The sequence below is a fragment of the Schistocerca gregaria genome, chromosome 8, assembly GCF_023897955.1.
Source record: "Schistocerca gregaria isolate iqSchGreg1 chromosome 8, iqSchGreg1.2, whole genome shotgun sequence".
Lineage (NCBI taxonomy): Eukaryota > Metazoa > Arthropoda > Insecta > Orthoptera > Acrididae > Schistocerca > Schistocerca gregaria.
The window spans coordinates 261,591,179-261,607,475 of NC_064927.1; the positions used below are offsets into that span (position 1 = coordinate 261,591,179).

At 43.4% G+C, this 16,297-nt stretch overlaps 1 protein-coding gene across 2 annotated transcripts in view; it reads right to left on the reverse strand.

Annotated features, from left to right (window-relative positions):
• LOC126284299 (retinol-binding protein pinta-like) overlaps positions 1 to 16,297 on the reverse strand; it is a 136,543-nt gene that overhangs the window by 98,562 nt on the left and 21,684 nt on the right. Inside the window, exons 3-4 of one of the 2 annotated variants that reach the window (XM_049983131.1) lie at positions 13,159 to 13,318; positions 8,909 to 9,167 (exon numbers count right to left, since the gene is read on the reverse strand). In XM_049983131.1, coding sequence (XP_049839088.1) covers positions 8,909 to 9,167; positions 13,159 to 13,318 — 419 coding nt within the window. The remainder of the gene's footprint in view (positions 1 to 8,908; positions 9,168 to 13,158; positions 13,319 to 16,297) is intronic. The other variant, XM_049983130.1, reaches the window with a different exon arrangement.

Sequence of the window (16,297 nt, forward strand, 5' to 3'; positions counted from 1 at the left end):
CTCTTGTTACGGTGTCCATATGTTTAAATTTGAAAACTCAAAAAGCTTTACAATTCGTCTTCATATACATGGTGTTACAAAGAGGTACGGCCAAACTTTCAGGAAATATTCCTCACACACACAAAAAAAGAAAATATGTTACGTGGACATGTGTCCGGAAACGCTTACTTACCATGTTAGAGCGCATTTTATTGCTTCTCTTCAAATCACATTAATCATGGAATGGAAACACACAGCAACAGAACGTACCAGCGTGACTTCAAACACTTTGTTACAGGACATGTTCAAAATGTCCTCCGTTAGCGAGGATACATGCATCCACCCTCCGTCGCATGGAATCCCTGATGCGCTGATGCAGCCCTGGAGAACGGCGTATTGTATCACAGCCGTCGACAATACGAGCACGAAGAGTCTCTATATTTGGTACCAGGGTTGCGTAGACAAGAGCTTTCAAATGCCCCCATAAATGAAAGTCAAGACGGTTGAGATCAGGAGAGCGTGGAGGCCATGGAATTGGTCCGCCTCTACCAATCCATCGGTCACGGAATCTGTTGTTGAGAAGCGTACGAACACTTCGACTGAAATGTGCAGGAGCTCCATCGTGCATGAACCACATGTTGTGTCGTACTTGTAAAGGCACATGTTTTAGCAGCACAGGTCGAGTATCCCGTATGAAATCATGATAACGTGCTCCATTCAGCGTAGGTGGCGACGAAACTAAAGTGAGCTGTAACCTGGAAATTAAGCGTTTCCGGACACATGTCCACATAACATATTTTCTTTATTTGTGTGTGAGGAGTGTTTCCTGAAAGTTTGGTCGAACCTTTTTGTAACACCCTGTATACTATCTTTCAACATACCCTACAAGAAGAGTTGCAATTTCCATGCACTAATATTTAAATTATATCCAGGGCATTAGTTTTGAATCTCATGAGTTGTCGATGTGCTATGACCTCGTATTAAACCGAAATGGAATGGATTATCAGTAGAGAGACACAGAGGAACGTGATGGTTTTGAGACGATGTAGGGCGATGGGAAGTCGTGTAGCGGTTGCCGTGAGCCGCTCAGACATCAAGATGAGACTGTGTTTGCGACATGGATGCCAAGACGCCTTACATTGCACTAGATTGGGAACTAGGTGCAGATTGTAGTCTCAGTCAATATGAACGCCGAAGAACGATTACAGATACAATACTAACCCTGAGTAGGTACCGATTTTTCTTGTCGGATATGTAAATTATAAAATTTTGGAGCTACCTTTCAAGTGACAGCACCTATCAAAGTGTAAGAGCCAGGTTCAAAACCTATTAATATGAAGCACTGAAAAGGCATTGTTTGAACATCATGAAGAGAGCTAACGAGCCGCTTGATGCCATATATTACTGGCTGCGAAAAACGTATGCAGAACGTTACCCTCCATTAACACTGTCCCATTATTCCCTGGTGCAGAGGCGGGAGCAGTAACCTGTCAATATCGATGTCACCTGGCTTAGATCACAGAAACAGTTTTTATACCAATAGTCTTTCAGATTCTTGCACTATAGAAACGACAAAGTTAGCAATGGACAAAATTTAAAATTATAACGTCATTTTCTCTTTATAATTTGTGTGTCGGAAATCATACCGTCATGTGTCATTAATATTCTAATGATAGACGACAGACCACTTCTGCCCTTAAGGGTCCTGCACGACTGTGCATTGAAACAACCAGTTGCAGATGTGATCAGATGGGGATTCTTAGGGCTGAGAAATGAATTCTTCATTAATTGTATTAAAGTATTATTGTGGAGAATCTGAACACATTTTCGGAGAGACCATCTAAGGAGGTGGAAGAAATGCTGGCTTTATTAAAAATAGTTTTACCTTCTAAATATTTTAAATTTGGGGATGGTTTTTGTTCACAACAAGCTCTCCATTTGCGTATTGCATAGAAATTTTTTTATGGCCAACTTTGAGTAAAAGCTTATGACAAAATTCCCTCGACATGCTAGAAGATTAATTTTATGGGATAGATACGTTTACGATGTTTTCATATTATGTGGTGACAACAATGTTGAAAGCGACTAGTTTCTTACGACTCTAAATAGTTTAAACCATAAGATACAAGTCAATGATCAGTGCGTCGAGAATGACACTTTAGCGTTTCAGGACCGCCAAGTGTCTGTAAAAAATGAAATTATAGGCTTCGATGTTTTCCTAAAGGCAACCACGACAGATCTTGTTATACACAGGCAGTCGTGTCACGCATTGCAATATAAATCCGCAATATTAAGGGCCATGTTAAACTGTATGTAGGATGTGCCACTTACGAGCGAAGCTCAAGTGACAGAATATGAGGTTATACAGTGTACAGCGAATCAAATCGGTTACGATGCAGATTTTGTTAACATAATTAATAGAAGCATATTGAAAAAGAAAAATCTTAGGCAGATTTTACAACGCTTAGACCAGCCAAGCAGACAAAGGAAAGCTCTATTTTTTCAGTACCCGTAAAAAAATGGCAGACGTATGAGATGTAAAAACATTATTCCAGCGTATTTCACATTTTCGGATCTAGGCAGAAAACTAAGGCACATCGAAAAAGTTGTGGCAAATAAATGTAAGGAAGCGAGTTTATAGGTCATTACATGCAATGATTGCCGTAAGAAATATACAGGACAAACCGGTAGGTCATTTAGAATAAGATTTCAGGAAACCGTTAACTTAACTGGTCCACGATCTGTATTAACAGCGTACTTAGACGAAGAGGGTCACAGCATCACAAGTCCCTCAGAAAATTTAAATTTCTTCATAAAAAAGAAAAACACATTAGAGTAACTATAAAGTTTTAAACATAAAAAAGCACAGTTCAGGTTGAATAATTAAAGACCATAGCATTCTGGCTAATTTTGATTGTTTGTATGATTAGGCATTAGTATGTAATAAATTTCTCTATTATTCTCACTTGTAAAGACAGTTACCCAGCGCTTCTAGTAATTGGTATTTGTCGTCACACTGTTCACGTGGATAGCTTCCGTTCCCGCAGCCAGCTAGTCTCTGTTTGTTGTTTTGCCTCGCCCTGCACGGACTTCCCCTACTGTCACACTGGTAAGACGCTGCCACCTGGTACTTCCCACATAGTAATTTTCACAGTGTCGCGACTAATCAGGTTAGCAGCGACAATTTTTTATCGCCAATCCGGCCGGTTTTTCAAAACCCATAGTGTTCGTTCACTAAAAAAAAATTCCTTTTTTCTATTTAAATGCAGGTAAATTTTAAACACTGGCGCACCTTTTCTTCACCTTTCGCTCGCTAAAGAATTGAAGATTTTCTCTGCATATAATATTTTGACTAGGAGCGATGGGTATGTGGTGTCTATGATCCTTTAACGTTGTTTGTAAATTCTAGACATTTCTTTACTAATTATAATATCCACTGTACTTTGCTTTTTTCTGTGCAGGTTGCACCTGATGATGCGGCTTTAAGCTGCGATACGCTGTGTTTTAATAAACACAGTTGTTAGCGGAGGTCTTCCTAACATCAATAAGCATCTTCCGACTTACTGTCAACGAGCTGAGACATGACATTATGACACTGGTAGTTGGCAGTGGTATGTCTGTCCATTGTGCACACTAAGCATTTTCCTCGTCAATAACCGGATAAATCAAAGTAATGAAAGGAAGAGCTAACCAACTGTAAGCACACAGAGCCGTACAGAGAGTTTTATTTGAGTAATCGCATTATAAACGGCGTCGTGAAGTGAGTAGCGAATCACGAGTTATTCAAGTTTCAATTCAGCTGACTGAGCGCAAGAAGCGAGCCGGCTGCGGCATTGTAGCAGAGTAGGACGGTGGTGGCCGCAAAAGCACAAGTCCCCTTAACAAGAACGCACCTAAGGCTTTGGGGAAGTTTCGAATGCCGTCAGATGGCTACGAACAGACAGAGATAGTGCGCACTTAGCAGCAGCGCACACCCCTTCATTACGACTAGGTGAAAGAGACGAAAGTGTCGTAGAAGGACAGAGGAAAAGGACATAAAACCAGGAATTATAATAGGAGATAGACAACACTCCGGAAGATATTATTTAGCAAGTGTAACCACTGGATCAATCGAGAAAAGCTACTGTACTTCCGAAAACGTTAACAATTCTCAAAGTTGATGGCTGCAGTGGGGAGGACGCATCGCTGTTTAAGAAGACCTGTTCTTGGGCCTGGAATGGTCGGTCGTGATGCAAGAGGCAGCTCCTCAGTTATGGCACAATAAGCTTTGTCTTGGCACACGTTAAGTAAATAAGGTCTCTGTAAGTCAAACCACGTAGGTAGTAAATTTATTTGGTAATTACAAGGATATTTTGGTTTTGGCTAAGTTCACAGACTTAGTCGATGTTACAAAATGCGCAGATCTTATGTCAATCACGACACCATTAATGTTATTCACATAGGTAAGCTGGGTTCTTTGACTATTTCAGTGCCTACTGTGCCAGTGTTGTGACTAAATAGTCGCCGATGACCAGTTGGTTGCTACAGGGAGAGTATTCTATAAATGTGGGTTGTTGGGAAGGTGTCAGCGTTTCCTCAACTATCCTAGCAATATGGTAGCAAGACCCATATGGCATGTTTAATGATAACAACAATTCCAGCATTTTCTAAACTATCCTGGCGGTATGGTATCAAGACCCATGTGATAAGTGTATTAACAGTAACAATAATTCTGGAAAGCGTGGTAGAAATATGACAAGTTCATGTTGTCCATTGTTGTACAAGTAACTTTCTGCTGTGTATCGGTAGTGTTAGCGTGAAAGTAAGAAGTTACGTTTGCGTGAGTTCTGCTTGTGCTGATTGAAACATTTGCATCTTTGTGCATCAGCTGTAACAAATGTACATACGCAAAGTTGGGAGACGCTGGAGCTCTATAAAATCTGAAGCTTTTACCAGATATGTCTGTGACTCATTTACATGCTCGAATGTTAGTTGCTCAAATTGAAGACCGTAAAGCATGGTTCCGAACAACTACCTAAATGTGAAATGACTTTCTGTTTTCTCATTTCTGTGTTTACAGGAGCTAGCGTACATCTTGTCCACCAACGCACCTCATACTTCCTCAGGCGCCACTATTGTTAAATGATGTAGCTCAAATTGTAAATAATAAACACAGAGCCCAAAGAATCTATCTGCAGACTGAATTTACCTTGGACTACACATTTTTGAATCTATTGGAGATGATATAAATTTGGGACTCAGTCAATCACGTTGCTTGTATCTCACCACTTCAGATCTGTGTGTCCAACCACTTTGTAAGGCATGTCATCCCGACTACTTATTTGTGTGAAAAAATTCTTTCACCTATTCACTTAAGTATGACAGTTATCCAGGCCTGATGTCCATCCCTGACATCATTGATTGCTCTCTGGTCGTTGGAAAACAGTAAATTGCGGAGTAAATGTTGTCATGGCTCTGTGTGTGTTCTTGTGATCTGAGACCTTCTCGTTGTCCCTATTACCTAAAGCCAGGCTGTGATGATTTATGTGTCCTCTAATGTTTTACCAGTTAGCCTTATTCAAGAGTTTATTAAGGGAATATTTATGGAAAGCTTGTGTATAGTCTCCAGTTGTCTACTGAACAATGTAACTCGATGCTGTAAATGTATGATGGTGATACATAGCGAATATCTTTTGACACGAGCATGATTCATAAATTCATTTTGCGATTATCAAGCCTTGCTCTATTAAAAAAGTAACCAACATTGCACCACTTCATCTTCTAATCCGCCCCCTACGATGCCCCATAAATGTTGACATGCACGCCCCCCAAGTGAGAATCTGAAATGGATAAAGAGCCAATGATTGAATAACAGTCCAGTGAATTTAAAAGTCACGTATCGTCTGTAAAGTCACCTTCCTACTCCTCCACATCTTTAACGGAGAGGACCTCAGCGGCCGTTGTGGCCGAGCGGTTCTAGGCGCTACAGTCTGGAACCACGCGACTGCTACGGTCGCAGGATCGAATCGTGCCACGGGCAAGGACATGTGTCATGTTCTTAGGGTAGTTAGGTTCTAGGGGACTAATGACCTCAGAAGTTAAGTCCCATAGTGCTCAGAGCCATTTTGGAGAGGACCTCAGATTGCGTCTATCGTCTAGGGGTAGCGCCTTTGATTAGTAATCAGTACGTCCTCCATTCCGGGTTCGAACATAGCCACTACTTTAAGTTTGAATTAAAATCGTCAGCAATGGCCCCCGAAGACTTCCGGCATAAGTAATCACTCTCATCCAGCTAACGGCCACGTCAATGATAGCGCGGGAGCGGACAGAGGTTCAGGCACTCTCTTGTCCTTGAGGTTGGAAACTGTCTCCAAAGGCAGACGAACCTGCAATGATCAATTTCACGAGGATGCAGATGGTAATGGAAACTAGTGCATTAAAGACACATTATGTGAACCCACGGTACATGTGACCCCTAACTGAAAAAGTGTTATGATGATTCCTCCACTGGCAAAAGATTCTGAACTAGTCCCCATTCGGATCTCCGGAAAGGGACTGCCAAGGGGGAGGTGACTATGACAAAAAAGTGAATAATCAACGAAAGGATAACGGAAAACGTCCTGCGTATCGAGTCATGGAATTATGAACGTGGTAGGGAAGCTAGAAGATCTGAAAAGAGAATTGCTAAAGGTGAATCTAGAAGTCAGCGGTCAATGAAGTGAAATGGAAAGAAGGCAAGGATTTCTGGTCAGATGAGTGTTGGGTATTGTCAACAGCAGCAGAAAGTGGTATAACGCGAGTAGGATTCGTTATGAGTAGGAAGCTAGGTCTCAGACTAAGCTACTGTGAACAGTTCTGTGTTATGGTATCAGGATCGACAGAAAACCAACACTGGAAACTAGAGGTATACATGCCAACATCACAAGCTGAAGGTGAAGAGGTAGGGAACTTATATGAGGATACTGAACGGGTAGTCCAGTTCGTAATGGGAAATGAAAACCTAATAGTCATAGTGGATTGGAATCTGGTTGTAGGAGAAGGAGTAGAATAAAGAGTTACGGGTGAACGTAGACTTGGTACTAGCAATGGAAGAGAATGAAGACTAATTCTGAGGCCTTAACTTTTCCCGGCGAATCGAATGTTCAAATAACTTACGGGTTTGCTGCCGGGTGACGACGTCGAACACGGCCGATATTTCGACAGGAGCACACCCTGCCAATCTCAAGGCACAAATGCAAGGAAGAAAACATGTGCAAGCAAATTTAGTACCTCGGGTCACAGAGGAGAAACAAGGAAGACACCACACACAGAACAAGTGTCAACACAACCAAAGGTAACCAACATCAGAAATATCGATAGTTACTATTAATCAACAGGTGAGGTAGCACTAATTCTGTCGCTCTGTTTTTTGATGAGAGAGCCGGATTCCAAGCAGCATTTAAACAAAATCCACCATCTCTGTTAATAAGGTTGTTTCAAAGTCTGATTTCAACAGCTTCCTTAATAACACTATCCCAACAGCTGTGTTGTTGTATTCCATAGGATGACCGGTGTCAAGGTAATATTCTGCAATAGCGGGTTTGCTCGGCTGTTGTAAGCGTGTGTGACGTTTATGTTCAATACACCGGTCTTCCATAGTCCTGATTGTCTGGCCAATATATGACATGCCACAACTGCAAGGAATCCGATAGACCCCAGCCTTACACAAACCAAGATCATCTTTTACGGACACCAACAGGGCCTTAATCTTAGCAGGTGGTCGAAAAACACATTTCACATCATATTTCCGCAAAATACGGCCAATCCTGTTGGAAATGCTTCCTGCGTAAGGCAAAGAGGCCGTAGACTTATGTGCCACTTAGGTGCCACTTCGTTGCTATCGTCACTCACCGGTTGCACAGAAGGCTGATGGCGCAACGCACGTTTGATCTGGCTCTCACTATAACCATTCTGACGAAAGGTGACTTCGAGATGCGCTAGCTCAGATGCCAAACTTTCACGGTCTGAGATAACGTGAGCCCTGTGAACCTAGGTGCGAAGTACACCTTCACGCTGAGCTGGATGGTGACAACTATCAGCTCGCAGAATGTCCCAACGTACCATCAGTCTTCCTTTTGACCAACACATCAAGGAAGGGAAAGCATCCATTCTTTTCCATCTCCATAGTGAACTGAATATTCGGGTGAATTGAATTCAGATGTTCCAAAAACCGGTTTAAATTATCACTACCATGAGGCCACACAACAAAAGTATCGTCTACACATCCGTGCCTGAGGCAGGATTCACCCTTCGACCGTAGCGGTCGCTAGGTTCCATACTGAAGCGCCTAGAACGAAGGTGGACATGACGGCTATTTGGTAGCTAGTCATAACGTTCTGGCTGTATAGTGTAGACTGCAAGTGCTGCTCGGAGATAAAGAAGTTGGCACAGGAGAGGAGTCCGTGGCGAGCCACATCAAGCCAGTCAGAAGGATGATGATTGAAGAAAAGTAATACTAAAATAACTTTAGATGTTGGACCAGTTCTCTAACTTGGAGCCTTATTAATTTGGCAGGTTGACGTAGAAGTATGCGCATGCAATCCCAGATGACGACAGGGATCTGAACAGAATTTAAAATATTCGATATGGAGGATAGTATCTCAAAGTAAGCAAATTAAGACATCACAGCAAATAAATCACCCCCCTGCCCCCCCCCCCCCCCCTCCTTTCACTGTGTCACGAATCGTGCTCTTACTGAGTGGCTGTAATGCGAGTTACAAATTTGGAGACATGCTATGTATTTATTTTCCGTAAGTCCTTTTTCACGCACTTCTGACACAATGGAAATACATACTAATAACAGTGCATTCTGTACGTGAAGTTGAGTTTCTTTCCAAATCTGTAGGTTTTTTGTGCGACCATCGATGTGGCCATATGTAATAGTAGCATTGGGAGGTTTTAGTTTCCTTACCTGGTAGCACGTCGTCAAGCGGCGCAACAGCCAAGGCGACATGGCGGTGAAGTGTCCCAAGGTGGCGCCCTGCATGTCGTGGATGAGCACCTCGCCGCAGATGACCGTCGGGTCGTCCTCCCACAAGGTGGCGTCGGAGCTCATGAAGTCCACTTTGGACGTCTCCTCTGGCGGCAGGGTGCCCGGCGCCAGCAAGCCCATGCGAATCACAGTCACGCGTCTGCCCTCTGCGTCTCGTTCTGGTAGCTGCACTACGACCCTGAAGATGGAAAACGTGTCTCTGGACATTGGCCGACTGTTGTTATTTTTGGTACAGTGAGTGGATATTGTTGCATCTCCGTCAAGTAGAGGCGAGGATGTTTCAGCAGCGGACAGTGATACAGGGGTGGAATCGACTAGTCGTCTCGATGGGGGACAGATTGATCCAAGCGGCTCTAGAGACTTTAGTGGCTCCAGCAGGCGTGAGTTGCATAGACTAATTATTTTGTTCCCCGCCTGCTTTTAATAAACGCATACCACGGCGAGGAAAGTTCGCATACTGTACTTGAACCATTCCACACACGCCGTTGTGTTACTGTGTTGAATGTTACGGTATGGACTTGGATTGCGATATGGATACAACAGGAACTATTTATACACTCCTGGAAATTGAAATAAGAACACCGTGAATTCATTGTCACAGGAAGGGGAAACTTTATTCACACATTCCTGGGGTCAGATACATCACATGATCACACTGACAGGACCACAGGCACATAGCCACGGGCAACAGAGCATGCACAATGTCGGCACTAGTACAGTGTATATCCACCTTTCGCAGCAATGCAGGCTGCTATTCTCCCATGGAGACGATCGTAGGGATGCTGGATGTAGTCATGTGGAACGGCTTGCCATGCCATTTCCACCTGGCGCCTCAGTTGGACCAGCGTTCGTGCTGGACGTGCAGACCGCGTGAGACGACGCTTCATCCAGTCCCAAACATGCTCAATGGGGGACAGATCCGGAGATCTTGCTGGCCAAGGTAGTTGACTTACACCTTCTAGAACACGTTGGGTGGCACGGGATACATGCGGACGTGCATTGTCCTGTTGGAACAGCAAGTTCCCTTGCCGGTCTAGGAATGGTAGAACGATGGGTTCGATGACGGTTTGGATGTACCGTGCACTATTCAGTGTCCCCTCGACGATCACCAGAGGTGTACAGCCAGTGTAGGAGATCACTCCCCACACCATGATGCCGGGTGTTGGCCCTGTGTGCCTCGGTCGTATGCAGTCCTGATTGTGGCGCTCACCTGCACGGCGCCAAACACGCATACGACCATCATTGGCACCAAGGCAGAAGCGACTCTCATTGCTGAAGACGACACGTCTCCATTCGTCCCTCCATTCACGCCTGTCGCGACACCACTGGAGGCGGGATGCACGATGTTGGGGCGTGAGCGGAAGACGGCCTAACGGTGTGCGGGACCGTAGCCCAGCTCCATGGAGACGGTTGCGAATGGTCCTCGCCGATACCCCAAGAGCAACAGTGTCCCTAATTTGCTGGGAAGTGGCGGTGCGGTCCCCTACGGCACTGCGTAGGATCCTACGGTCTTGGCGTGCATCCGTGCGTCGCTGCGGTCTGGTCCCAGGTCGACGGGCACTTGCACCTTCCGCCGACCACTGGCGACAACATCGATGTACTGTGGAGACCTCATGCTCCACGTGTTGAGCAATTCGGCGGTACGTCCACCCGGCCTCCCGCATGCCCACTACACGCCCTCGCTCAAAGTCCGTCAACTGCACATACGGTTCACGTCCACGCTGTCGCGGCATGCTACCAGTGTTAAAGACTGCGATGGAGCTCCGTATGCCACGACAAACTGGCTGACACTGACGGCGGCGGTGCACAAATGCTGCGCAGCTAGCGCCATTCGACGGCCAACACCGCGGTTCCTGGTGTGTCCGCTGTGCCGTGCGTGTGATCATTGCTTGTACAGCCCTCTCGCAGTGTCCGGAGCAAGTATGGTGGGTCTGAGACACCGGTGTCAATGTGTTCTTTTGTCCATTTCCAGGAGTGTATACTGCTACAGTCGGACTTAGAATCCATTGGGGAATTTATCTGCTTGATATTTACTCCAAGCACCACATAGTGGAACTCACCTACCGGGTGTGTAATGAATAATATGTGTTCGTGTGTAGTCGGACTCACAAAGAAAAATCATAGTAAAAGACTATGAGAAGTGCAGTGGGTTGGTCTATAACTACACCCTGCATGTCATCTTACTATGTATGGATGGGGTAGTTCTTTCACCACTGATGTTTATCCTTTTCCTCTTCCATTCGCGAATGGCTGGTGGGAAGAACGACAGCCGATAAACATTTTTCTCTTTCTCAGAATTTCTCGTTGTGAACGTTCCCAGAAATCATGTATTTCCTGTTGAAAAGTACCTCTTGTTATTTCAGCAGTAAGCCTCTCATTTAACAAAACACCTCTCTTGCTGCAACATCCACTGGTGTTTGTTGAACATCTCCGTAACACTCTCGCGCTTAATGAATCTTCCCGTGACACAAAGCGCCACTCTTTTCTCCCTCCCCCCCCCCCTCTCTCTCTCTCTCTCTCTCTCTCTCCCTCCCTGTTTCCCCCCTCTCTGTCTCTCTCTCATATATCAGTTCAACGTGCTAATGGTCCCAGACAGAAGTGCATTACTCAAGACCCTATCTTAAAAGTTTCATTTAAGTTACTTCTTTCGTGGATGAATTGATTTTTGTTCCGATTCTCCGAATGAAATTAAATCAGTCTGGATTCTTTTTTTATTTCCTATTGTTTGTTTTATGTGCTCATTTGCGCTTTAGATCGCGTCCTAGATACACCTAGATACCTACATAAGCAATCTGCAGTACCATCATCCGACCGCTGTGGTTTGGTTAAAACTGTAAAGACTTTTGCAACTGAAAATTGTTCTAATATTATTTTGCGTTTTCCAGGAAAATTAACGTTCGCCAATGCATTTTGTGTTTTCAGAGATTAATGAAAAGTACATCAAAACCGAATTTTGCAAAATTATAACCTTCCCCTAATCCAGTTAACTGAAATATATTTGTATTCCTAGTAACGTTGACCGAGTCCGCTCACTGTTTATTAGAACAGAGGTACAAACTGTTATAAGTGAGTAATTTTAAAACTGTGTCTACTCGCTGTGTACCACCCTGGGAAGGTGAGAACCGTCTCAGTTTGATTCCCCGTCACCTCAGCATTTACCGAAGAAGAATATCGATGATGGGTGCTTACCGATGGAAAGCGAGAGACAGAGCTCCATTAAATTTAAATTAAAAATAATTATTTAAGTAAAAAACTTTTAAATATAATACGTTTCTTCACATTTCTTCTATACCCGTACAGATTCCTGGCGCCATACAAATCGTCCTGGAAATTTGTGGTTGTGAATTTTTAATATCTACGACAATACCTGTAAAATTTAAAACGAAAACCGTGGGGCCCATGAAGTAGGTAACTCATGCATGAACAATTCACCTGAGCTGCTAACAATTTTATTGCACTTCAAATGACGCGAACTGTTACGTCATTTTTCTCAACGGCAGGTACTCTGCACATTCCTTACTATTATCTACTGCATGCACCTCACGTTTTCCGTTTTCAGTTTCACAAAAATTGTCGTAGCTATTAGAAATTCACACCTCCTGGATATTGTGTAGTTTGTCTGTAAAAGGTGTTAACGATAGGCATGGTCGATGTATAAAGGAAAAGGCTGTAAAAGTATGTAAATAAAATCACTTATCCCCGGAAACTGAGTGAAAACATTCATGTAACGGCACCAACCGACAGAGATTTGTATCAGTCGGTTGTCTCGCATTGAGTGAAACCACTTGAACCGGGTGATTGCGCGAAAACATTTATGAAATTGACGTGATAATAGAGATTAGTTTCATTTGGTCAGTTTCATTTAATTGAAAGAATCGACTGACCAATCCGTTGTTAAAAACAGACATAAGTAAGTAAGGCAGAACCACGGTAACGAGACATAAGTAAGTACGGTACAACCACGGTAAGGAGTCATAAGTAAGTACGGCAGAACCACGATAACGAGCCATAAGTAAGCGCAAGACAACCACGGTAAGGAGTCATAAGTAAGTACGGCGAACCACGGTAAGGAGTCATAAGTAAGTACAGCAGAACCACGGTAAGTAGCCATAAACCGAGCATTCATTGTCACAGCCGCAGCTTTACGACACAGTCAGGTTTCAACTTACGCAGAGTTGAGATACTTCTGGGCGATCGGTGAGAAGGGGTCCCTGTTCGTGAATATCTCAGGCAGTGCGGAGCGCATCGTGTAGAACATGTCCAGCTTCTGCTTGGTCTTCTCCAGCGAGAACTTGCAGCCGCGCAGGAACGACAGGATCCACTGGTCGTCTGCGAGAGCATCAGCATAGTGTGAAAAAACATATACTTTCCAGTTACGCAATGCAACTAAAATATAATTTTAGCTGGAACAGAAGCAATTAATACCAGTGAAACAGTCGAAAAAACTAAAAGTAAATGTATTCATCTATACTGACCCTCCGACTTATCTTAGAAGCTAGAAAGGCAAACCTACGTTTCTAACATTTGTAGACTTAGAGAAAGCTTTTGACAATGTTGACTGGAATACTCTATTTCATATTATAAAGTTGGCAGGGGCAAAATACAGGGAGTGAAAGGCTATTTACAATTTGTACAGAAACCAGATGGCAGTTATAAGAGTCGAGAAGCACGAAAGGGAAGCAGTGGTTGGTAAGGGAGTGAGACTGGTATGTAGTCTCTCCCCGCTGTTATTAAGTCTGTATATTGAGCAAGCAGTGAAGGAAACAAAAGAAAAATTCGGAGTAGGTATTAAAATCAATGGAGAAGAAATAAAAACTTTGAGGTTCGCCGATGACATTGTAATTCTGTCAGAGACCGCAAAAAACTTAGTATAGCAGTTGAACGGAATGGATAGTGTCTGGAAAGGAGGATATAAGATGAACATCAAAAAAAGCAAAACGAGGATAATGGAATGTAGTCGAATTAAGTTGGGTGATGCTGCGGGAATTAAATTAGGAAGTGAGACACTTAAAGTAGTAAAGGGGTTTTGCTTTTTGGGAGCAAAATAACTGATGATAGTCGAAGTAGAGAGGATATAAAAGGTAGACTGGCAATGGCAAGAAAAGCGTTTCTGAAGAAGAGAAATTTGTTAACATCGAGTATAGATTTAAGCACCAGGAATTCGTTTCTGAAAGTATATGTATGGAGCGTAGCCATGTATGGAAGTGAAACACAGACGATAACTAGTTTGGACAAGAAGAGAATAGAACCTTTCGAAATGTGATGCTACAGAAGAATGCTGAAGATAAGATGGGTACATCACATAACTAATGAGGAGATATTGAATAGGATTGGGGAGAAAAAAAGTTTAAGGCACAACTTGACTAGAGGAAGGGATCGGTTGGTAGGACATGTTCTGAGGCATCAAGGGATCACAAATTTAGTATTGGAGGGCAGCGTGGAGGGTAAAAATCGTAGAGGGTGACCAAGAGATGAATACACTAAGCAGATTCAGAAGGATGTACGTTGCAGTAAGTACTGGGAGATGAAGAAGCTTGCACAGGATAAAGTAGCATGGATAGCTGCATCAAACCAATCTCAGGACTGAAGACCACAACAACAACAAGAACGACATCGTTAGACTGGAGTGGCCAGCATGTTCTCCATACATGAACTCTACGAACATGCCTTGGATACACTGAAAAGAGCAATTTATGGGCGACATGATTCACCAAACACTCTGACGGATCGCCGTTGAGGAGTGATACAATCTGGACCAACAGTACCTTGATGGACTTGTGGGTAGTATGCCACGACGAATACAGGCATGCATCAATCCAAGAGGATATGTTACTGGGTATTAGATGTACCGGTGTGTATAGAAATCTGTGCCACGACCTCTGAAGATCTTGCTGTATGGTGGTGCAACATGCAGCATGCAATATGTGTTTTTAATGACCAATAAAAAGGGCAGAAATGATGTTTATGTTGGTCTCTATTTAAATTTTCTGTACCGGTCCCGCAACTCTGGGAACCGAGGTGATGGAAACCTTTTTTTGATGTGTGTACATATATCTACTGTGAGATAAGACGGTCAATGCCTTCATGGGGAAACGTTTGCAGTTTCCTTCGGAATATGATTTTACCGGGGCGTGTACTTCTACGTGCGAAGCGAATTAAGAATCACGAATGTCTTTCTTGAGTGCATCGAAAATAACGAAATTGTGTGGGGAGAGACCAGGGTTGTACGGTGAATGTGTGAGAGCTTCCCAGCGAAACTGCAGCAGCGTTGTCGAAACAACAAGCACGCCAGCTCCGGGGAGGCCTGATGGTCTTTTTCTTTGACTGCAGGGGCCGCCCGCTGCTCATTGAGTTCCGGGAATTAGGCACCACAATTAACGTACAGCGGCAGATGGGCACTTTACAAAAACTGAAATTTCCCGTCAGCTTAAAACGCCCAGGAATGTTGACGCACAGCATAATTCCGTCGCAGGATAATGCCCGCCCACATGTTGCCAAGGTTGTTTCGACTAGCTGCAGAAGTTTCGCTGGGAGGACCTTACATATCCTTCACACAGTTCCGATTTCTCTCCATGCGATTTCCATGTGTTTGAAGCCCTAAAAAAGACCTTCGTGGCCGTTGATTTGCTTCGGACGAATAAGGGCACGCATGGGTACAGTCATTGCTCCGAAGGAAACTAAAAACATTTTCCCATGAGGGCATTCATCGCCTTGTCTCGTAGACGTATGATGTTAAATGATAAACAGAGTACCTACTTTTTTTGTATCTTATACTTTCTTCGCAGAAAAGGGATTTTGGTGAGATATTTAAGCACACGAGATGCACATGTCTCATAGATGCATGGTAAAGTATATGTGTTTAGTGGGTGTTCTATGTGTGGAAGATGTTCGTATATTAGTTTCACCACATTCCACCACATTTCATGCATCAATGCACAGTATATCTATATAATTCTATGTGAACAGGGCCTGGACAACATCGAACTACTGAAAATAATACCATCGAAACTTACGTAGGAAATGAAATAAAGTGATGTTTATAAGAATAAACCACACGAAGAACGCCTGACATACTTTTTTAATATTTTTATCAAACTTCGACTTCATTATAGTTTCTCGGTTGAGAGATTCTTCAGAGTACTCCTTCTTTGAAGAAAACTGTGCTAATTTAATTTTGTTTTAATAACGTCCTCGACAACATATTCAAGAGCAATTTTTTATTGCTTCTCCTTTCTGACGTCGTTTCAGTGCTTCTGACGAATATTCTAAGACACATATTTACTTTTCTTTGTTGCTGCAATCATTTTT